Genomic DNA, 24,730 nt, shown 5'->3' with positions numbered 1-24,730 from the left:
CCCATTCTGGTCTCGAACTCTTGGCTCAAGCAATCCTCCCGCCTCGGCCTCCCAAAGTGCTGGGATTATGGGCATGAGCCACTCTGCACCTGGTGAGTTTTCTTTTAGTTAATTTCTAAGGTAGTAGAAATGTGGATGTATCTATAGGTTGAGAAGGAGGACAGAGAAGAGGGAAGCTCTGAAAACAGGGAAGGGAAGAAAGATAGTGTAAGAGTCTGGGAGTCATGCTGGGATGAGCAATACACAGGTGGAGAGGGGGACCAGAACAGAGCCTGGAGAAGTGAAATAAATATGGGTGTGGCTACATGAAGGGTTGTTTCATTCGTTTAAAAAAATCTATCTATATATATGTATAAAAACCTATATATATATATGTGTGTGTATATATATATATATAGGTTTGATAACAAGCTGAAGGAAATCATTTGAAATTTGCCTCAATTTTGAGGTCCATTTGCCTCAATTTTATTTGTTGAGACTGAAAGGGTAGGGTTGTAAGGATACTCAAGGGAGAAGGGTAAGTGAGAGAGGGGGCTAGCTAAGAAGTTTGAGTGACACTTGTATGTGCTACTCTGCCACCATTTTTCCCTGAGCCAAGTTCTACCACCTGGACCACAGTCAGGGATATGCTGGCAGATGAGGCAGAGGCTGGAGGTATAAGGGGCTGGGCACGATGGCTCACACCTGTAATCCCAGCACTTCGTGAGGCCGAGGCAGGCTGATCACTCGAGGTCAGGAATTGGAGACCAGCCTGCACAAGATGGTGAAACCCGGTCTCTACTAAAAATACAAAAATTATAAAGATTATTCGTATGACTGCTGTTAGTGAGATAAATGAGCCTACAGATGAGATAATATTTCACGCGGTATATGCATCAGGATAGTCGGAGTAACGTCGAGGCGTACCGGGTAGGCCAAGGAAGTACTGTGGGAAAAAAGGTTAAATTAACACTTATAAATACAATGGTGAGGTGGATTTTAGCGTAGGTCTGGCAAAGTCTGTAACCTGAAAAAAGGGGGAACCAGTGGATACCTCCTGTGATCCCAGCTACTTGGGAGGCTGAGGCACAAGAATCGCTTGAACCCAAGAGGTGGAGGTTGCGGTGAACTGAGTTCGCGCCACTGCACTCCACACTCCAGCCTCAAATAAATAAATAAATAAATAAATAAATAAATAAACAAATAAATAGAAGAAGAAAAAAGAAAAGGAAGGAGGAGGAGGAGGAGGAGGAGAAGGCGGCGGTGGTGGCTAGGGTTGTAGGGGAATTGAGAGCGTATGCTGGTCATTTTCCATTTGCCCTCCAGGTCCACCCTCCATCCTTCTCTATCCATATAGGTGGCATCGTCTGACCCCCCTTGCTCTCTGACTTCTAATTAGGTTCCTCCCTAAGAGAAGCACCAGCAGGACATCAGAGAACAGAAAAAGAAAGCATTCTGAATTCTTCTCCAACTCCCAGCTCTGTGTCAGCACCTTGGTTCTGGCAGTGGTTGTGCCCCTCCACAACTCCGGCTCCTCTCAGGCATGTTCTATGACTCTCACAGCACTCCAGTAATACCATTCCTTTCCTCACTCCTTCAGACCTAAGGGTGGTCACAGCTTCCTGCTGCCTTCACCTCCCTTGTTGGTTACCTCAACCCTGCCCACACCTCTGCAAATAGTCCCTTCATTAAATTATCTTCAAAATCCCAGCTGTGGTGCCTTCTGTTTCCTGCTGGGACCTTGACTATTAAGAGAGCTAGTGAAAGAGCTCAGATGGTCCAATATGAGACTCTGGCTGGGCAAGGAAGGGAGAGAAGCCAGGAGGGGTCTGACAGACTGGCAGAAAACAGAGGGATCAAGGGAGTAGAGCTCTCTTTGAGTTGACGCCACAGGTGTGATGGCAGTGAGGGGCTGTCAGACCTGAAAGGCAGGTGCTGGGATCAGAGAGCAGGATGCTGGATTCTAAACATGGAAGAGTACTGGGTTGTGGATAAAATCAGGGATTTTTTATTTGGAACTCAGAAAGTCATGTGTTAGAATCCCGCTCTGCCATTTTCCTAAATGTGTCACCCAGGCAAGTGACTTCACCCTCCTGAGTGTCTATCCTCATCTGTAAAATGAGGATAATAACACCAGCCTTCCAGGTTTGTCTCAGCGGTAAACACATGTAAAGTATTCGGCAAAGTGCCTGGCATGTGGTATAACTGCTCTGTAAATGTTCACTATGTATGTTACACTTCCTGGTAATGACTAAATCCAAGGTGTGGTCATGCGAGTGGAAGACTAAAGTGGTATGAAGGTCACCAGAAATGAAGTGGAAAGAGACTGTGAGGCTAGAACATTACAAGGATGGATTATCAGGGACAGTTAAATATCCCAGCAGGAGAACATGGGTTGGGGTGGAGAGGAAGTCTGTGAGCAGGTGCTACTCTTCAGGAACGAGGTGAAGTGACCACGGAGTCAATGGATGTCAACAGGGAAGTAGGACAGAGATTGGTGGAACCTGAGGACATAAGTCTCAAGGAAATCCAGGTCCTGTGAAGCCAGGTTAGAGTTGGTGTCTTCCTCATCTGACCGCCACAGTCCCTCTTACATCCCTTTGAGATGTCCCCAGTGATCATGTTCCCTACTAAGCCAGAGTTTATCAAGGGAGGGGTTGTATCTAACTCATCTTGTAGTACCTAGGACAGGTGTTTAAGCTGGTAAATGTTTGTTGAATGACTTGGTGTTTGAGGGAAACAGAAAAGTCTACCTCTGCATCTTATTTACCCTTGGTAATAATAATTCTCTTTACTTTAAGTAACCTAACGCGTCTTTTAAACCTCTTATTCAATTTAAACAAGTATTTCCTGAGACCTTCATATATGCTATTCCATCTGCCTGGAATACCCTCACCCACTCTATACACTCAAAGACCTCCTACTCCTCATTCAAGAAAAAGCAGAATTTAATCATTAGGAAGAAGAAAAGTAAACCACAATTATAAACTGTTACACATTCATCAGATCAGCAAAACTAAAGCATCTGACAACACATAGTACTGGTGACGATGTGAAGCAAAGAGAGCTCTCATTCAGTGCTGGTGGGAGAGTAAACTGGTACTGACACTTCAGAAAAATAATTGGAGAGTGTAGTGTGCAGAAAAATTTCCTGCAAAAGATGTCCAGACTGAAGTGCTGGAACCTGTGAATGTTACCTTAAATGGCAAAAAGGATTTTGCAGATGTAATTAAAGATTGTGAAATGAAGAGATTATACTGGATTATTTGGGTGGGCCCTTAAAGCAATCATATATATCCTTCTAAGAGGGAGGCAGAGGAACATTTGACACAGACAGAAGAGGAGAAGGCACCACAGAAGCAGAGCTTGGAGTGATGCTGCCACAAGCCAAGGGATGGTGGTGGCTACCAGAAGCTGGGATAGGCAAGGAACATATTCTCCCCTAAGCCTCAGGAGGGAGTGCAGTCCTGCTGGCACCTTGATTTCAGTCTAGTGGAACTGGTTGTAGATTTCTGGCTTCCTGAACTGTGAGAAAATACATTTATATTCTGTTAAGCCACCATGTTTATGGTAATTTGTTGTAGCAGTTACAGGAAATAGTATAGACAGCCAAACGCATGCATACCCATACCTATGTCCAGCAATTCTACTTCCAGGTATATCCCTACAGAAACACAAGCATTTGTTCACCAAAAACTATGCACACGAATGTTCATAGCAGCATTATTCATAACAGCCTCAAACTGGAAACAACCCAAATGTCCATCAGCAGTTCAGTGCATGAACTCATTGTGTATATTCATACAATGGAGTACCATGATACACCAATAAATGAGTCAACTACAGACAAGGAAAACATAAAAGAATCTCATAAACGCTGGGCAAATGAAACCAGACACAACAGCAAACATATGGTATGATTCCATTTATATTATGTTCAAGAAGAGATAAAATTAACTCTATCACTGAGTGATGAAAAACTAGAAAATTGAAGAAAAACAAGGCAGTGGCTCATGCCTGTAATTCCAGCACTGTAGGAGGCTGAGGGGGATTGCTTGAGCCCAGGAGTTCAAGACCAGCCTGGGCAACATAGTGAGACCCTGTCCCTACTAAAAAGAAAAAAATTAGCCAGGTGTGGTGGTGTGTGCCTGTAGTCTCAGCTACTCAAGAGGCTGAGGTGGACTGCTTGAGCCCAGGAGTTTGAGGTTACAATGAGTCGTGATCGTGCTGCTGCACTCCATTCTGGGTGACAGAGCAAGACCCTGTTGAAAGAAGCAAAAGAAAAAGAGAAAGAGAAAGAAAGAAACGAAGGAAGAAGGTGAGGGAGAGAAGAAAGAAGGAAGAAAAGAAGGAAGAAAGAAAGGAAGAGGTTGGGTGCCGTGTCTCATGCCTGTAATCCCAGTACTTTGGGTGGCTGAGGCTGGAGGATCACCTTAGGTCAGGAGTTTGAGACCAGCCTAGCTAACATGGTGAAACCCCGTCTCTCACTAAAAATATAAAACTTAGCCAGGCATGGTGGCATGAGCCTGTAATCCTAACTACCAGGGAGGCTGAAGCAGAAGGATCTCTTGAAACTGGGAGGCAGAAGTTGCAGTGAGCCGAGATTGTGCCATTGAACTCCAGCCTGGGCAACAGAGTGAGACCTTGTCTTGAAGGAAAAAAAAAAGGAAGGAGAGGGAGGGAGGAAGAAAGGCAGGAAGGGAGAAAGGGAAGGTGGAAAGAAGGAAAAAAGGAAGGAAGGAAGGAAGGAAGGAAGGGAGGGAGGGAGGGAGGGAGGGAGGGAGGAAGGGAAGGAAGAAAGGGAGGGAGGGAAGGAAGGGAAGGAAATGGAGGGAGGGAGGAAGGAAGGGAGGGAGGAAGGGAGGGAGGGAGGAAGGGAGAAAAAGAGGGAAGAAGGAAAGAAGGGAGGGAGGGAGGAAGGAGAGCATGACAGAAAGGTAGGCAGGTGGCTCCCTGATGTCCCCCAGAGTCCCTGCTGCTAATGTATTTCTTGGCATGGGTGACACAGGAAAGGAGGGAGGTTCCCTCCTTCATTTTCTTCCCTTCCTTCCCTCCCTCCCTCCCTTTCTTCCCTCCCTCCCTTTCTTCCTTCCTTCCTTTTTTCCTTCCTTCTACCTTCTCTCCCTCCCTCCCTTCCTCCCTTTCTTCTTCCCTCCCACGCCTTTCTTTTTTTTTTTTTTTTTTAAGACATGGTCTCACTCTGTTGCCCAGGCTGGAGTTCGGTGGCACAATCTTGGCTCACTGCAACCTCCGCCTCTCAGGTTCAAGAGATCCTTCTGCTTCAGCCTCCCTGGTAGTTGGGATTACAGGCATGTGCCACCATGCCCGGCTAGTTTTTATATTTTCAGCAGAGACGGGGTTTCACCATGTTGGCCAGGCTGGTCTTGAACTCCTGAACTCAGGTAATATGAACTGTTTCTGTCCTGCGCTTTTAGGAATGTTATTTCACAACTAAATATATCTGGGCGGTGGCGGTGGTGATTCCTAACAGAACGCACAGGGAGCTTCCCGGTGCCCTCAGCGTCCTCTGGGCTCTGACCCGCTGTGTCTGCATCATCGCAGGCACCCTCCAGCGCCAGCGCCCAGGCCAGAGTCTCCTCAGGGACCTGTGGGCCATTTGCTGCCGGCCCAGGCATGCTGGGCCTGTCTCACGTGACCTCCTTGTGTGGTAACTGTCGGGTTCCAGGCCTGTGTCCCCACCTGTGCCTGCTCCCCACGCGGAAAAACGTGGAGACCATGGCTGCTGACCCTCGAATGGGTGATGGTGGCACGTTCCCACTTACCTTTTACTCTGTCCGTCTGACTATATCCCATTCAGGCACATCCCCAGACCTTTGCAAGGGCCGAGAAATTCCAGCAAAGGCTGTCCCGTGCCCGGAATGCCCCGTCACTCTGCGGAACTCCCGCTCAGCCCGCATGGGCCAGCTCAAGGTTCCGCTCCTCTGTGGGGCCACGCCGGCCTCCCACATCTCCCGTGGGCTCCGATCTCCCGTGGCTGCACGCCCTGTCTCCACACGATCCTGTTTCTCTACCCCCGAAGCTCCCTGGGTTGTTCTCCGGGCTCAGATCTGACCCACTTCTGAGCCCCGAGGGTCTGTCCCTCACCCCCGCGCGCCTCGCCGGCACTCTGACTCACTCAGGCGAGCTCCACGGCGCTTGCGCTCTGGAGGCCCGAGCCTCTGCCTCGCGGTTCCCGCCAAATGCACTTCCCCAGCGCAGATCCCTTCAGCCTCAAGGTTGGCCCTCCTGACTTCCGGCAGGCACGTGCTGGGCGGGTCCGGGGCTGAACAGGGCTGGGGGGAGGTGGCCCAGAGAATGGGGTGGGGCCAACAACGTGGAACGGAAGCAGGGGGCAGAGCCGGAAATGTGTCCAGCCTTAAGGTGGGAGCCGTATTCAAATGAGGCCAGGAGAAAAGCCAGGGGCTAGGGGCTCAAGAGAATGGCAGGTCCTAGAATTTAGCCCAGTAGTTGACAGCCCAAACACAGGTAACCCCACCTAGAGGACAGCCTCAGCCTTAGGTCATGAAAATGGAAGGGTCAGGGCAAGGGAGTGGAATCCCCACCTCATTCCTCACCTAACTGCAGTCACTAAGGTACTTTCCATCTCAATGCTCCCACCTCTCAGGTAAATCACCTGCCCTCTCTCAGTTCATTTCACATCAAACATGGCTTTAAAATCCCACAGCGTGGCTGAGGGCTAAATAGACCTTGAGTAGGTGTCCGGTGGAACTCAGCTTCCTCCCAGAGAGGGTCAAGGCAGAACCTGGGATCACATAGCAGCTGGCTGGGCCAGGCCTTGGCTCCTGGATGGGACTCACGACTAGTCTTTGCCACTCCCCTCCTGCACATTAAGACAGGTTAAAGTTCCAGGACAGGCTCCAAGATGTGGGCAGTGGTATCCCTCCCTGCAGGAAAGGCAGCCTTGGAAATCCCTGCCACCCTACCCCCCACTCCCCACCCCTGAGTCCCTTCCCCCTCAGGAAGGAAAACCCTGAGTATTGAGTAAGAGAAACTTGAGTTCCTGAGCCCTTACACGAGGGGTGGGGGAAGGGCAAGGGGCCACAACCTCAGCTGGAGCCACGGAACAGCAGGAGGAAGTGTTTGGCCTCCGAAAGAAGAGACCCAGGTGAAGAGAAGGTCAATGTCCAGAAGGTGTGACCAGTAGGGAGCCACGTGGAGATGAATTCCAGGCAGAGACCACCTGGTTGCCTATCTTTTCCATTTCCAAAGCTTAGGGGCTCTATCAGCCTTGGGTGTAGCTGGCCTACCTCACGGAACAAATTAAAAATCCTGGGAGCAGCTGGGCGCGGTAGCTCATGCCTGTAATCCCAGCGCTTTGGGAGGCCAAAGTGGGCGGATTACAAGGTAAGGAGATCGAGACCATCCTGGCTAACACAGTGAAACCCTGTCTCTACTAAAAATACAAAAAATTAGCCAGGTGTGGTGGCAGGCACCTGTAGTCCCAGCTACTCAGGAGGCTGAGGCAGAAGAATGGCTTGAACCCGGGAGGCGGAGTTTGCAGTGAGCCGAGATCACATCACTGCACACTAGCCTAGGCGACAGAGGGAGACTCCGTCTCAAAAAAAAAAAAAAAAAAAAAAAATTCTGGGAGCCCCTAAGGATATATAGGAGCAAAGCAGGTGTGAAGATGGTTGGAAGAGTTTCTGACTCCGAGGCAATATTCTATTTCTTCCTTTGACAGATGAGAAGACTGAGGCCCGGAGGGAAGACAAGCGTGTGGTTATCAGCTGGCATATGGTCCAGCATCCTGTCCAAGCTCCAGCCCCTAACACTGGGCCAGGAACACTCCTTCCCCCAGCCTACTGTGGTCCAAAAGCTGGGCGTGGTGACAGGCACCTGTAGTCCCAGCTACTTGGAAGGCTGAGGCGGGAGGATCGCTTGAGCCCAGGAGTTTGAGGCTGGCCTGGGCAACATAGCAAGACCCTCAACTCTAAAAAAATTTTGAATTAAATAATAAATAAAGAGTCCTAGAGAGGCCGATGCCCACCTATGCCCTTTCCAGGGCAGTTTAATTGGTATCATTTGTAAAAGATCTTTTCCATTACCCCCAAAGCCTTTGCATTCCCTTTCTAAGAAGGCAGCTGTTTACTGGTTTTGGCCCCATGTGCAACAGTAGGCCTTGGTCTGATGCTGCCACAACACTCCCATGTGACACTCCAGGTGACAGTCCAAGTGCAAGTCTATGTCCAGCTCTGGGCAGCAGGGGGAAGGTGAGGAGAGTCAGGTCTATAAATTGAAGCTGGGCAGGGCCCTGGCTGGCTGGAGATGTGTGGGCAAGGTGAGCAGGCCCCATATGCACCCCAGCTCCAGTGCCCACTGGTGTGGCTGAAGCCCAGGTTGGGTGTGGTCAAATTAGAGGTCCTGAGAGAGAAGCCCTTAGGCCAAAGTGTGTGCTGGGAAGCAGGCCAGGGCAGAGGCCCAGGAAGATCTCAGCAGGGGCAGTGTGAGCATGAGCAAGTGTGTGCACCTGTGAGCGTGCAGACAGCCCAAGATCAGAGATACAATGTGCAGGGGCCTTTGGTGAGTGTGTGGCTGTGCCCCTCCCTTCTGAGATACAGGCCCAGCCCCTGCCTCCAGAGGCTAAGGGAGCACACCTGGGGGTAGGAGGAGTTTGGGAAGGAAACTCAGCTGGAAATGGTTTAGGCCTCAGAGCCCACATCCTGTGGGAGGGACTGTCAAGGGGCCTGCTGTCCTGGTCCTGTCGAAGTCCTCAGAGATGCTGGAGTGACAGTCCTCTAGGGGTAGAGATGGTCGTCTTCCCAGGAGAAGGTGGCCCAGAGACTCAGAGGTGGGATCAGTCCTGCCAGTCCTGGATCAGGAGGCCTCTGTCGGGCGCCGCCCCCCTTCCTCCTCCATCAGCAACAGGCGGCGCCGGCCAGCCTCATAGTCAGCCTCATCGACACTGACCAGCAGGCGAACAGCCTCCCGGCCCACAGCCTCTCGCAGGGCCTCAGTCAGGAACACGCCCCGCAGGGCCTGCAGCAGGGCGCCACTCAGATAGTCGCCCCAGAAGGCGTCCAGATAAGAGAGCTCTGAGAACTTGATGTCACAAACCACGGAGCCCAGGTCCCTTGAGCGCAGCACCGCGGTGGCCTGACCAAACACATCCAGCTGCCGAGCCAGCGCCTGGGGCCGCCGGGATGCCACGCCCTGCTCCAAGGCTGGCCCATGCTCGCAGTACTCCGCTCGAACCCGGAGCCGGATGTCTGCAGGGGAAGGAGGGATTTGTCAGGGAGGGGGCCAACACCAGACACACTGCTTATGGGGACCACCACCACCCTTCCTCCCTCCAGCCTTCTCCCTCCACCCACTTCCGGTAGCCACACCCTAGTCCTGACACAGCCTCCCCGGCTCTGTGGGTTCCCTGACCAAGTACGTCCTCCTCCTCTCCAGCCCCACCACCTCCTCACTGCTCCAACAAGCCTCTCCCCTGCCAGGGGTGCTCTTTCCCTTGATCTGCACAACACTTGCTCCCTCTCTTCCTGCAGGTCTTTGATGAAAAGCCACCTTTCCAACAAGGCCCACCTAGACCAACCTATTTACAACTGTAACCACCCACCCAGCCCTCTCCACAGCACACCAGGTCCCACACCCTGCTCCATTTTTGTCCAAGGCACTTATCACCTTCTAACTTCCTCTGTCAGTTACTATCTGGTCATCATCTGTCTCTACACTCAGTGTGGAGAGACAGATGACAGGAAGGAAAGGGTTTTTGTCTGTTTTGTTCACTTGTGTAACTGTGGCACATAGTGGGGGCTCAATATGTATTTCTGATGAACTAATGCATGAACTAAAGGACTTGCCTTTAGGCAACCAGCCTCACACCCAGCCCCCAAATAATGAGATTCACATGGTGCCAGCCACATCCCCATCCCTCCCATGCACCTGAGCCACCACTGCGGACGCGCAGGGTCCTGACCAGGCCAGGGAGGCTTGCAGCTGGACCTGTGCTGGCTCTACTGGGAGTCAGGTGCTCTCTTGCCACAGAGCTGCTAAGATGATGGGCTGGAAGCCCAGAGCTGCTGGGGGCCACTGTGCCAAGAGGAGAGAAGGAAGCCTACATAGGGCCAGCCCCGGAGAGAAAAAGATTCCTGAGGTCATCACATTGGCCCATGTTCGTAGCTGGATTTTCAGCTACACTCAACTCCCCTTTTTGCTAAAGCCAGTTTGGGTTGGTTTCTGTCACAGCTGTCCCCACATATGCCCAAATGAGGTGGCAGCTGTGCACAGGGGACAGGACACTGGACTTCTGAGGCTATCCTGTAATCATGAACTTCGCTTACCACCTCTCTTCCAGGATTTCTGAATTCCCACCCATCACCTGGGCTAGAGACAGTACCCCCATTCTCTCTACACACCCAGTGAGGCTGTCCTGAGGATTAGCTGTGAGCCAGAAATAGCAGCAGCCAACACTTTCAGAGTGCTGACTATCTGCCAGGCGCTACACCAAGTACTTGAATCACAGAAACTCATTTAACCTACAAATGACCCTGTGGGACAGGCCCTATTACCTCCAACTTACAGATGAAGAAACGGAGGCCAAGAGAAATTAAGTGACTCACCCAAGGTCACATGGCCAGGCAATGGCAGTGCCTGACAGAGGTCATTTAACCTCCTATGTCCCTGAGAGTAGGCTCCTCAATCAATTAATGAAGTGGATTCCCACACAGAAGCCTTCAGCAGTGTGACCTGTGACAAGTCACAACCTCTCTGAGCATGGGTTCCTGCCTAAACAAGGGGACAATTCCTGCTGTGAGGAGCTGTTAAGAAGATTAAAAAGAACAACGGATGGAAAGGAACAAGCTAACACTGCACACAGCGTCCAAGGGGTGCTCCTGGAATGGCAGCCACCAACCCCTCTGATATGCCAATTACCTGACCCTTGGGGATGCAGTAGAATCAGCCCTGTGGGGCAGGGGCCACCATTAGCCCACTTGACAGATAAGGAAACGAGGCTCTGGGAGGGAACATCTCATGCTGTGGCTCCCTTCAACTTTCATAGACCATGTCAGCCACTGAGCAGAAAAGAAGGCAGGGCCCCTGCTCCCCAAGACAACCTCACAGCCCTGCCCACTTCCTCCTCCCACCCCAAACCCTTCCTCTTTCTGGCTCTAGGGGAACCCCATCCTCTCCACTCAATGCCCAGGGAAGCCTGCCCGGCCTCAGCCCCCGGGCCCTCCCACGGCATTCAGGCCCAGCTGTCTCCATCCAGAGGACCAGGTCCTTGACTGAGTCCTTGACTCCAGTAAGCAACTGGCCATGACCTCAATCAATGTGGGTGGGAAAGCAGGGGGCTGGGAGGAGCAGCGCCTGTTCCAGGCCACACAGGGGTGGCTGGCCACAGAGGCAGGGCCAGGTGGCAGAGTCCTACAGACCTTGAGGTGAGTCCCAGCTCTGCCACTCTCTAAGCTGTGGGGCCTTGGGCATGTGACCTCACCTCTCTGAACCTGTTTCCCCATCTGACACACAAACAAACAAGAGGTCCCTGCTGCACACTGAGCTCACAAGGATTAAATGAGGCAACTCGTAAAATGCTTGACTCACAGCCCTACGACCAAGGCGGCTCCCAAAAACAGGAACTGTAATTTCGACACCCACCTCCCTACCACTATGGCCCTCACCCAGGCCTTCACCTCTCTCTCATGGGTCCCTAAGCCAACCTCCTACTTGGACTCCTCCAACCCCTCCCATGTCCCCCCATACCCTGCACTCGAGTCACAAGAAAATGTTCCCAACAAGAGCCTTACTTAGAAAATGACCTGTCTAGCCGGGCACGGTGGCTCAAGCCTGTAATCCCAGCACTTTGGGAGGCCGAGATGGGTGGATCACGAGGTCAGGAGATCGAGACCATCCTGGCGAACACGGTGAAACCCCGTCTCTACTAAAAAATACAAAAAACTAGCCGGGCGAGGTGGCGGGCGCCTGTAGTCCCAGCTACTTGGGAGGCTGAGGCAGGAGAATGGCGGGAACCTGGGAGGCGGAGCTTGCAGTGAGCTGAGATCCGGCCACTGCACTCCAGCCCGGGCGACAGAGCAAGACTTCGTCTCAAAAAAAAAAAAAAAAAAAGAAAATGACCTGTCTACCTCCTCCATCCAGAACACTTGCCAAGGCTCAGCTAGTGAGTTGAGTCCTCTCTCAGTTCGTCCTTCTCCCCAGCGTGGACCTCTAGTGTAAATTCTCAATTCACCCAGAGCCCCTACCATGTCACAGTGGACAGGGGAAAGGGACAAGGCCAGAGCAGATCTCTGTGCCCCCGTTCAATCTTTTTTTTTTTTTTTTTTTGAGACAGAGTCTCGCTCTGTTGCCCAAGCTGGAGTGCAGTGGCATGAACTCGGCTCACTGTAAGCTCCGCCTCGTGGGTTCATGCCATTCTCCTGCCTCAGCCACCGGAGTAGCTGGGACTACAGGCGCCCGCCACTGCGACCGGTTAATTTTTTTGTATTTTTGGTAGAGACGGGGGTTTCACTGTGTTAGCCAGGATGGTCTCGATCTCCTGACTTTGTGATCCGCCCGCCTCGGCCTCCCAAAATGCTGGGATTACAGGCGTGAGCCACCGCGCCCGGCCTCAATCTCTTATCCAACAGATATTTCATGAATGCCAGGCATGCTACGGTGACACGAGGGCCCTGCCACAAGTGGGACGGGGAGACGTGTAACCCACAGTTAGGAAGCACTCCCCACAAGCCAGGCTCTACTCAAGGGCTTTCCTCTCTCAGCCCATCTAATCCTCAGAGCACTTCATCAGCCCCGTTTACAGATGAGCAAATCCTTCAGCAGACCACACTCCCACCTCTGAGCTGGAAAGCATGATCATGGTGCACAGGGAAAAGACAGGGAGGTGCCACCAGGCAATAGGAGAAGGCGAGCCTTCTCTGAGCCTCTGCTCCACCCTTAGCACCCAATCATGTGCTTTACCCCTCCCCAAAATAATCACAACAGGTGACACCTGCATATAGCTTTTACTATGGGCTGGCACAGTACTACATACTTCACATCTGCCGACCCCTTTGATTGTCCCCACAACCTTATGAGGTGATGCTGTTATTATCCCTTTTCTGCAGATGGGCAAATTGAGGCACACAAGTTGAGTCACCTGCCTAAGGCCACCAGACAGGAAATGGCAGAGCTGGAATTTTACCTGAAGTATTGGTTCCTGCATCTGCGCTCTTAACTACCCCATCCTGTTTGCTACCTCACACAGAACCATACACATCAAATACACAACTAAAAGACATCTGAGGGCCAGCAGAGAAAATTAGACAGGGCAAGTTATAGTTCAGATTGAAAGGATCAGAGATCTCTCTAGAAAATGACATCTGAAGTAAAATGTGAAGGAGGACAAGTAGGTTTAGAAAGAAAAACAGGAGAGAAAAAAAGAATGGCATTCTCAGGAGAGATGAGCATTCATGGAAGTCCAGAGAGAAAATGAACTTCAGGCCTGCACAGGCTGAGGGGCTGGTGTGGCAGGAACGTGGAGGGGAGAAGGGTACTAGAGGAGAACTGGCAGCCAGGTCAGGGAGGCTGATCTCAATCCCAATCGCCAGCAGACTCAAGATTCTACGGCCTCTAGAGGTGACCACACCTCTCTGCACCTCGGTGGCCTCCTGTGTAAAACAAGGCTCCCCCTAGCAGCCGCCCACGTGGGGCTATTGTGATAATTTGGGGCTGAATGCAAGGAAAGAGGGGAGGCCAGGAAGGCCAGGCATGCAGAGAGGACAAGAGGCAGGACCTGCTGACTTAGGGGCGACTCCAGTTGTGCTGTGAAGTGGCAGGTGGGTAGAAACAGGGCCACGGCAGCAGGTGGGGAAGGGTCACAAGTGGCTGTCCAGGATGAGAGCAGTAGACACGGAGAGAAGTGGAGGAACTGTCCAATGTGGCCCTGAGTAGGGAGGCGGGAAGAGTATCCAGCACCATGTGTGCTGGACCGGGAGCTGGCTGCATCTTTTCCACTTTGGCAGCTGTGGGGAAAAGTTCCCTGTCCCTGGGAGGGCAGGGGCAGGTGCCACGCCTTCCTAGAGAGGAGAGCTGCTCCTGCTTCCTCCACGCAGGTGGGCCCGGCACCCTTTTGTCCCCCACCCCCACCTCACCAGTCTCTCTTCGGGGCAGATGGGACATCAAGTGAAATGGGCTTCTCAGTGGGGGACCAGGGTGAAGTTCGAGGGAGCAGGTCCTGGGCTGGGTGTGTCTGGGAGCCCAGAGATGAACCTCATTCAAGTCCTCCCTCCAAGAGTTCCTAGTTGGGTGGTGATCAGGTTTGGATGTGAGTTCTCTCCCAGTCTCATGCTGAAATGTGACTCCAATATTGTAGGTGGGGCCTGATGGAAGGTGTTGGACCATGGGGCTGGGTCCCTCATGAATCCCTTGATGACGAGTGAGTTCTTGCTCTGGTATTTCCCATGACAGCTGGTTAAGTGTGTGGCAGCTCCCCCACCCCCCACCTCTTGCCATGTGACAAACCAGCTCCCTTTGGCCTTCCACCATGAGTGGAAGCTTCCGGAGGTCCTCAACAGAAGCAGATGCTGGCATCATGCTTCTTATACAGCCTGAAGAACCGTGAGCCAAATAAACCTCTTTTCTTTACAAATTATACAGTCTCAGGTATTTCTTTATAGCAACACAAAAATGAACTAACACAGGTGGGCTGGGGAAAAAGAGGACCCGTGCTTCCACAGTACTGGGGGGCTTCCAGCCTTGCTGGAGAGAGGTGGCCAATGTGCTTCAGTGGAGAGACCCCACACCTGCCCCTGCCACCACACCAGGACCAGCACCAACCCCCTCTGGACAATGGTGGGACCCCTCCCAGCATCCTGGCTTGCCTCACTCATCTCTTCTCCACAACAAAGCCAGCATCATCATGTCAAATGGAAAGTTCTTCAACTCCTACTGAACTACTGATTTGAGGCAATGAGGAGAAGCTGCCTCCAACTCAAGAGAGGGATAAGCAGCCATCACCTGCTTCCTGATGGAGGGGCACAACACACCCTCAGAAGCAGGCTTGAGGAAAACAAAACAGCAAACCAGAATCTGATCAAGCCTCTCCAGACCCCACTACCAATCTTCAGGAAATACAAAAGACAGGGTAGAACACACTGAATCAACCCTACTGCAGGATACAGTCAGCAAAATCCAGTCTTCGGGAAATGCTACGGGACAACTGCTTTCAAAAAATACAATGCAAGGCAGAGAAAGAGAGATGGTAGGGGAAAGGACAGACTTCAGAGAACCTACACTTATGAGACAACTGGAAATCTGAGCACTGATCAGATATTTGATAGTAAGGAGTTATTAATCTTTTTTGGTGTGAAACCCTATTTTTATCTTTGGCCAGCCACAGTGGCTCACACCTGTAATCCCAACACTTTGGGAGGCCGAGGCGGGCAGATCACCTGAGGTTGGGAGTTCGAGACCAGCCTGACTAACATGGAGAAACCCCATCTCTACTAAAAATACAAAATTAGCCAGGTGTGATAGCATATGCCTGTAATGCTAGCTACTCGGGAGGCTGAGGCAGGAGAATCGCTCCAACCTGAGAGGCAGAGGTTGCAATGAGCTGAGATCATGTCATTGCACTCCAGCCTGGGCAACAAAAGCAAAACTCCATCTCAAAAACATAAAATACACAGTGAAACATCTACAGATGACATCATAGGGCAACCAGAATTGACTCCAAAATTCCTAATTATCCTAAGTTGAGATCAGTCATGAGTTGACAATGGCTGAAGCTAGTCTATTCACTTTGGTATATTTTCCACAGAAAAAATTGCAGGGGCCAGGCGGTGGCTCATGCCTGTAATCCCAGCACTTTGGGAGGCCAAGGCAGGTGAATCGCTTTGAGCTCAGGAGTTCAAGACCAGCCTGGGCAACAGGGCAAGACCCTGCCTCTAAAAAAAAAAACCACAGAAATTAGCCAGGCATGGTGGGTGATGTTTGCAGTCCTAGCTACTCAGGAGGCTGAGGCTGGAGAATCACTTGACCTGGGAAGCGGAGGTTGCAGTGAGCTGAGATTGAGCCACTGTGCTCCAGCCTGGGCGACAGACTGACACCCTGTCTCATAATTTAAAAAAAAAAAAAAAAATTGCAGGGGAGAAGCAAAGCTGATCATGTCATTCAAATCCTCCAACTGCTTTCCATAATTAAAAGAAATGCAAAACCCAGGCCCCGCAGGATCTGCCCTGGTTCCCTCTCGTAGGGGTCTCCTCCATTCCTGCCAGTTTCCTTGCCATCCTCCACGCTGCGCTTGAGCACTGGCACATCCCACCTGGGCCTGTGCTCCCGCTGTCCTCTCCATCGGGAACATCCTTTCCCTGACATCTGAAATCTCTCCCTTGGCTTTCTCTCGCCAGAACACAAGCTCAATAAGGGCAGGACCTCCCATCCCTGCTAACCTAGCAAATACTAAACACTCTATAAATACATATGGAATAAACAAACAAACAAACCCAAGTTTCAGTCCCGCTCTGCCCCCTGCCACTGAGACTAGTGACTGCCTTTCCCTGAGCATGCCTCTTCCTTTGCAAGATGTCACCCCACCTCAATGGCTGTCTTGAGAACTCACGGCCAGGTGTGTAGTGCCCACCACAGACCCTGAGAAGGACACGGTTGCTCAGATGTCCTGTGTCCAAGCCTAGGACCACCAAGGTGCCCTTCACCACAGACCCTGAGAAGGACACGGTCACTCAGATGTCCTGTGTCTAAGCCTAGGACCACCAAGGTGCCCTTCCTCACTGTCTCCGGCAGTTGGGAGTTTGTCTAGTTCTATCCCTCAATGGAGGGCAGCTGGCGGGGAGTCACAGGTATCACAGCTGAGGAGGGGTTAAGAATGACAGGCCTCTTCTTCAGTCAGGCCTTCCACCTCTGGCATTTGGCCTCTATAAAAGTAAGCCATCCCTTTTTTTTTTTTGGAGACGGAGCCTATATCTGTCGCCCAGGCTGGAGTGGTGCAGTGGTGCGATCTCAACTCACTGCAACCTCTGCCTTCTGGGTTCACTCCATTCTCTTGCTGAGTAGCTGGGACTACAGGCGCCCGCCACAACGCCCTGCTGATTTTATATGTGTGTGTGTGTGTGTGTGTGTGTTCGGTAGAGACGGGGTTTCACCGGGTTAGCCAGGATGGTCTCCATCTCCTGATCTCGTGATCCGCCCGCCTCGGCCTCCCAAAGTGCTGAGATTACAGGCGTGAGCCACTGCGCCCGGCCACCATCCCATTTTCCAGAGGGAAAAACAGGAGCCCAGATGGGGAGAACCTTACTCCAGCCCCACCCTGCCCGGTGAGTCAGCAGTCAGACCTGCTCACCCATCTCCCACAGAGGCCTAGCCATGCCCTGGTTAACAACCTCCTCGCCTCGGGAAACATTCGAAGCCTCCCTTGGTCTGTTCCTGTCTTCCTTGAGGCAATGACTCCCTCACCTGCCCAGCCAGCCTGGTGGCTCTGGGAATTACTGGCTGATTCGAGGGGGAGTCACACCAGGCAACCACCCCCTCAAACTCTGCCCCACAAGCCCTCGTAGCTGCCTGGACCTAGGGCTGGCTCTCGAGGTCTGTTCCTTCTGACAGCACTCAGCACAGGTATCTGCTGCCTCATCTACAAAGTGGGCATGATGCCCACTCCCTGGAGGGCCATCATGGGCACTAGGAGGGGGCAGGTGTGCGTGCTTTGTGGGCTGGAGAAAGCTCTGCAGATGGCAGAAGGAAGCACCTCCAGGCCAAGGTCTCCTGGAAGACGGGACATGCCAGCATCTCACCAGCTCCAACTAGGCCTCCTGACCTCCAGCTTCCACACTGGCCTCCTCCACTGAACCCTTCCACCTTGAGCACCTGCCGCTCCCCCCAAGTGCCTCCTCCCCTCCCTCAGCAGCCTCAGCCCTCCACAGGGGCTCAGCACCACCCCTAGCCTCATGTTTCATTAGGGCACTTGTCACTAGCTGATGCCACCTGCTATGCTGGCTTATTTTCGAGTTATCTGTCTCGCCCACTATAACGTAAACTTCTGGAGGCTGAGGAATTTCTTCACCTGGTCCAATTCTGTGCCCTCCGTGCCTGGAACAGTGCTTGGTATAGAGAAGATACTCACTAATAAAAACTGGATGAAGGAATTAACAAATAAACCTTTCTATGGCTCCCCCACCCACCGCCCCCTGGAATAAAATCCAAACCTTCAAGGCCCCCTGCCTGCTTCATCTCAACCCGCTCTCACCCACAAAGCCTCTGCTCCAGACAGACTCAGCCCTGACCACATCCGGCTAGGGACTGCACACATAAGTCACTCTGCCAGGATCACCCTTCCCAGCTCCTCTTCCAGCTTCCTTGAGCTTGTTCTAGACATGGCACCTCCACAAGGAAACTGGGGCTGGCCAGGGGACTCCCTGCACACACCAGAGCCCCTGCACTCACGATACCTGTGCCACTTGTCACACCAGCCTGGCTGCCACTTTTCTCATCTGTCTTCTCTGCAGCCTGAGAGCTCGAAGACCATATTTGATCCCTTCTGTGTTTCCAAAGGCTGCCCAACTAGACAAAGGAGTACTACAGTTGAGGGGGTGCTCATGGCTGTGTCCTCCCCACAGGACCAAGTGGAATTTCTCAAGGGCAAGGTCAAAGTAGTCTCACAGCAGAGTCCCCAATCCACTGTGTCTACAGTCAGCCCTATGGCCAGTGCCCTTTACTTCCTAGGTCACTTCTCACCCTCTCCAACACGACCCCCAGGCCAGACCTCTGCCCAGTCCTTCTCTGCAGACCTCACAGCCTCTTCAAGCGATTAATCTACTTAACACACACCTAGCAGAGCACCTACTAGATGCCCAGTGCGTGCTAAACACTTTGAAAACCCTAACTTGCTTAATAACCGATTTTCCAGATGGAGTTAGAGTTCCTTGAAGAGGTATCACATCATGTCACCCTCCTGCTCAAAACCCATTGACAGTGCCTAGTGCATGGAATAAAATCCAAACTGTCATCCCTGCCGTGGTCCTCCAGGCCCAGCTGCTCCGGCCCCAGCCTGGCTCCTCCACATGCTCCCACCCTCTCTTCGTGGCGCTTATCATTGTCTAAAATGATCTTCAGTCTCACTGGTCACCTGACTAGGTCAGCTCCATAAGATCGGGAACCCTCGCTGCAGCACTCCTGCCCCAGGCATACTGTGCAGCAACAGTGAGAACAATAAACCGTCGTACAGCGTGTGCCAGGTTGGGCGCTGCTCCAGGCATACCGTGGGTAAATCTGTTTTCTCCCAACAATCCAAACAGGGAGGCGATTATCAGCCTCACTTTACAGATATGGAAACTGAGGTGGATGGCTGGACGCGGTGGCTCACACCTGTAATCCCAGAACTTTGGAAAGCCAAGGCAGGTGGATCACTTGATGTCAGGAGTTCGAGACCAGCCTGGCCAACATGGTGAAACCCATCTCTACTAAAAATACAAAAATCAGCTGGGCGCGGCAGTGGGTGCCAGTAATCCCAGCTACTTGGGAGGCTGAGGCAGGAGAACTGCTGAACCCAGGAGGCGGAGGTTGCAGTAAGGCAAGATCACGCCACTGCACTCCAGCCTGAGAGACAGCGTCTCAAAAAAAAAAAAAAAAGAAACGAAATGAAACTGAGGCAGAGAGGTTCAATTACTGGCCTGAGGTTGGACAACTTATTTAAGTGCCAAGACCAGGATGTAAATCAGGCAGCCTGATCCAGGATCGCTGTTTTTTTAGCCTGTGATATGCTGCCACTGCACAAGAAACGTCTGAATAAGTAAACCCAGGCAGATGTTTACTGAATACACAAATGAAACTAGGGCAGGGGGTTGTCAGGAAAGGCTTCCTGAAGGAGGTGGCACAAGACCTGATCCTTCAACAATGGACAGGATGCAGACAGGCAAGATGGCAAGAGAAAGGACAAGAATTCCACTGTGGTGAACGAGAGCTGCCACCCATCTGCCAAGTGTGTCATATGGCCAGAAAAATGCTCATTTCTCCCACCCTCTGTAGCCCGCCCGGGGCACGCATTGCCAAGGCCTGCAGACACCTACCACAGGTCACTTTGCCTTCGGAGGAAGGTCTGGCGGGCTCTGGCTGCTGCTGGGGTGCGGCTGGAGCCCCTCTCCGCCGCCGTCTGGCACCACCACTGGGCCGGCCTCGACTCCGCCGCTGCCGCTTGGTTGGGGGGGAGCCTGAGCAGAAAAAAATGGGGCAAGTTGAGGACTAGGATGACAGCTAGAGTGCCCAGCTGTATGCCTGGAAAATAACTCAAGGTGTTCTTGGTGCTGAGCCCCTGAATGAGCCACTCTGCCTCCCTTCTTCAGTGGCCCTTTCTAAAAGATGAAGAGTACCAACTAGTATCATCTAGGAAGGGCACATGAATACACCCTACCATGCTGCAGCAGGCCCACTCCAGGTGTGATGGGACCCTAGAGAAATCTCTGCACACTTACACCAGGAGACAAACACGACAACCGCCACCAGGGCATTGTTTATCACGATGAAAACCTGGGAACAACATATCTGGCAAGAAAAAACAGGAATATAGGGAGATCTCCAAGATAGACTGTTTAAAGAAATAAAGCAAGATACAAATAAGTGTGTACAATGTGCTGTACTTTGCATAAGAAAAGAAGGAAATTAAGATTATATATATTTGCAAAATGAAACACTGGAAGCACAGACTAGAAATGAATGAATTGGGGGTGACGGGCACCCAACAGTAGAAATGACATGTATAAAAACACTTTTCTTTTTCTTTTCTTTTTTTTTTTTGAGACAGACTCTCGCTCTGTCGCCCAGGCTGGAGTGCAGTGGCACCATCTCGGCTCACTGCAAGCTCCGCCTCCCGGGTTCACGCCATTCTCCCGCCTCAGCCACCCAAGCAGGTGGGACTACAGACGCCCACCACCACGCCCGGCTAATTTTTTGTATTTTTTAGTAGAGACGGGGTTTCACAGCATTAGCCAGGATGGTCTCCATCTCCTGACCTTGTGATCCGCCCGCCTCGGCCTCCCAAAGTGCTGGGATTATAGGCGTGAGCCACCGTGCCTGGTCAAAAAACACTTTTCATATTTGTTTTTTTGTGTTTTTTTTGTTTTTTTTTTTTTGAGATCGAGTTTCGCTCTTGTTGCCCAGGCTGGAGTGCAGTGGCACAATGCAACCTCTGCCTCCCAGGTTCAAGCAATTCTCCTGCCTCAGGCCCCCGAGTAGCTGGGATTACAGGTGTCTGCCACCACAACCGGCTAATTTTGTATTTTAAGTAGAGATGGGTTTCACCATGTTGGCCAGACCAGTCTGGAACTCCTGACCTCAAGTGATCCACCTGCCTTGGCCTCCCGAAGTGCTGGGATTATGGGCGTTGAGTCACCAAGCCCGGCTCCATGCTTCAAGTTTTGACTTTTGACTCATGTAACTGATTTACACATTTAAAAAGTTAAAAGAAATAAACCATAAAATTAACACAAACAGGCCAGGCATGTGGTGGCTCCCACCTATAATCCCAGCACTTCTGGAAGGCCGAGGTGGGTGGATCACTTGAGATCAGGAGTTCGAGACCAGTCTGACCAACATGGTGAAACCTGTCTCTACAAAAAATACAAAAATCAGCTGGGCATGTTGGTGCTCACCTGTAATCCCAGCTACTGGGGAAGCTGAGGATGGAGAATCGCTTGAACCTGGGAGCCGGAGGCTGCAGTGAGCCAAGATTGTGTCACTGCACTCCAGCCTGAGCAACAGTGTGAGACCCTGTCTCAAAAAAAAAAAAAAAAAAGAAAATTAAACACAGAAGAAAATGAACCTGGTTGGATGCTGTGGTTCATGTCTGTAATCGCAGCCTACAGCCCAGCAGTTCAAAACCAACCTGGAACCTGGGGCAACATGGAAAAATCCGTCTCTATTAAAAAAAAAAAAATTAGCCAGGTGTGGTGGCACGTGCCTGTAGTTCCAGCTACTTGGGTGGCTGAGGTGGGAAAACTGCTTGAGTCCAGGAGGTCTAGGCTGCAGTAAGCAATGTTTGCGCCACTGGACTCCAGCCTGGGAAACAGAGCTAGACCCCTGAAGGGAGAAGGAAGAAGAGAAGGAAAAGGAAGGAAGGAAGGAAGGGAAGAAGGGAGGGAGGGAGGGAGGAAGGGGATTGTATACATAATTGGTAACATGAATAATCAGATGAAAGATTATTCAAGTAACTTGAAGAACATTCTGACTGTAAAATCTCAATGAGATATGCTCAGAGAACAAAAAACACAAATAAAATCTAAGTTTCATTCACTAGATATAGTCAGCAGTTGTACTGACTTTGTTATTTTGATGCTATTTAATTACCATTGTAAAATAAATCAAACAAATCCACATCACAATGTTATTAAGAGGAAAGACTTTTAGTATAAAAAAGTCTGGCTGGGGCCAGGTGCAGTGGCTCACGCCTGTAATCCCAGCACTTTGGGAGGCCAAAGCGGGCGGATCACCTGAAGTCGGGAGTTCGAGACCAGCCTAACCAACATGAAGAAACCCCGTCTCCACTAAAAATACAAAATTAGTCCGGCGTGGTGGCACATGCCTGTAATCCCAGCTACTCAGGAGGCTGAAGCAGAAGAATTGCTTAAACCCGGGAGGCAGAGGTTGCAGTGAGCCGAGATCACGCCATTGCACTTCAGCCTGGGCAACAGGAGTGAAACGCTTTCTCAAAATAATAATAATAAAAAGTCTGGCTGGGAGCAGTGGCTCACACATATAATCCCAGCACTTTGGAAGGCCAAAGCAAGCAGTTCAGCTGGGGTCAGGAGTTCAAGACTAGCCTGGCCAACATGGTGAAACCCCGTTCCTACTAAAATACTAAAAATACATTAGCTGGATGTGGTGGTGTGTGCCTGTAGTCCCAGCTACTCGGGAGGCTGACACAGGAGGATCGCTTGAACCTGGGAGGCAGAGGTTGCAGTGAGCTGAGATGGCGCCACTGTACTCCAGCCTGGGTGACAGAGTGAGACTCCATCTCAAAAAAAGTCTTTGTAACGTTCTTGTTTCTTTGTTTAGAGTCTAGGTCTCCTTCTGTTGACCAGTGGCATGCCACCATACCCAGCTCATTTTTTTTTTCTCTGAGACAGAGTCTTGCTCCGTCACCCAGACTGGAGTGCAGTGGCGTGATCTCAGCTTACTGCAACCTCCACCTCCCCGACTCAAGCAATCCTCCTACCTCAGCCTCCTGAGTAGCTGGGACTACACGCACACATCACCATGCCAGGCTAATTTTTTGTATTTTTTATAGAGACAGGGTTTTGCCATGTTGCCCAGGCTGGTCTCAAATGCCTGGGCTGAAGCAGTCCACCCGCCTCAGCCTCCCAAACTGCTGGGACTACAAGTGTGAGCCACTGCACCCAACCAAGTTTTTTACCTTTTTAGACAGAGGGTCTCACTATATTGCCCAGGCTGATCTCGAACTCCTGGTCTCAGGCAATCCTCCTGCTTCAGCCACCCAAAGCACTAAGATTACAGGCATAAGCCACCAAACATGGCTATGATGTTAATCTTAAATTTAAAATACTAACAGAAACTTTTTGAAAAGTAAAGTCTCTAGCACTATTCACTGAAAGAACCTAGAAACAATATACACACTCAGCACCCAGGTTTTGGTCTCTAAATACTACAGCTTCCTTGAAAAACAGCTGATTCTAGGGTGGGGAAGGGAAAGTTCAAAGTGAGCCCAGGACATCTTGCAGTGCCACAAAACAGGAAGCACCCAAAGAACAATATAAACACATGAAGAAGACACAAGAGGCTAGCCAACTGGAACCTTCGGAAGACTGACTGACTGTAACAAGTCCGTAAATAGCGTACGGGTCTATAGTGACACTCAAACTCAAAGGGGCACTGGGGGAATACCTCTTGAAAGAGAAAGAAAAAAGAAAAAGAATTAGAAAAATCACCATTTTATAAACACCAATGTGATAACTGGTTCAGAAGGAGCTCACACATGTGAAACCCACTGAGTAAATGGCTATTAGGGAACAGGACGTGCCAAAGTATCACCTCATAGACTGTTTACTAACCACGAGAACTAAACGTCCCTTCTCAATGGACAAACATGGCAGACATCCGCTTAACCAGGTGATCAAATTTTCCCACATCAGAAAAGCCAGGCCATACATGCCTGGGGATGTACTCCAGTATGAACTAGATGGCAGCAACCAAGGATTATTCCTGCCAGAAACGCATAAACTGAATCTAACCAAGCCTCAGACACAATTCCCATTTAATAAGAAATGTAAGGGAAAGAGGGACGAGTTAAATGACTCCGTCAGGAAATAGATAAACAATCAGGACATTCTACAAAACAACCAGCCTGCTAGGGTGAATAAATCAATGTTACAGGAAAAAGAAAAAGGTATGGGGTGTAGGGACAGTTTCTGCACTACAGGAGGAAACTAAGGAGACATAACAACGGAATGCATGCCAACTCAACTATGAACAGATTCTGAACGGCCCCACAATCTGCGGATATGTGAAAATTGACCGTTAGAATATGAGAGAATTTGTGTTTATTTTCTTAGGTATAATGGTCTTAAAGTGGTAAAGGAGAACATCCTTATTTTCCATGGATGCCTAATTTAGGGGTAAAGCATCCTGATGTCTGTAATTTACTTTCTTTTTTTTTTTTTTTTTGAGACAGAGTCTCGCTGTGTGGCCCAGGCTGGAGTGCAGTGGCCCGATCTCGGCTCACTGCAAGCTCCACCTCCCGGGTTCACGCCATTCTCCGGCCTTAGCCTCCGAGTAG

At 50.9% G+C, this 24,730-nt stretch overlaps 1 protein-coding gene across 2 annotated transcripts in view; it reads right to left on the bottom strand.

Annotated features, from left to right (window-relative positions):
- Positions 1-7,980: 7,980 nt before the first annotated feature.
- Positions 7,981-24,730, bottom strand: part of DEDD2 (death effector domain containing 2) — a 22,992-nt gene continuing 6,242 nt past the window's right edge. For both annotated transcript variants that reach the window (XM_011982913.1, XM_011982920.1), the window contains exons 4-5: positions 20,013-20,153; positions 7,981-9,206 (exon numbers count right to left, since the gene is read on the bottom strand). In XM_011982913.1, the coding sequence (XP_011838303.1) occupies positions 8,815-9,206; positions 20,013-20,153 (533 nt within the window). In that variant the 3' untranslated portion in view covers positions 7,981-8,814. The remainder of the gene's footprint in view (positions 9,207-20,012; positions 20,154-24,730) is intronic.

Source organism: Mandrillus leucophaeus, unplaced genomic scaffold, assembly GCF_000951045.1.
Source record: "Mandrillus leucophaeus isolate KB7577 unplaced genomic scaffold, Mleu.le_1.0 Scaffold106, whole genome shotgun sequence".
NCBI classification, from domain to species: Eukaryota; Metazoa; Chordata; class Mammalia; order Primates; family Cercopithecidae; genus Mandrillus; species Mandrillus leucophaeus.
Note: the sequence above shows the minus strand (reverse complement) of the source record. Positions and strands in the feature narration are given on the sequence as shown.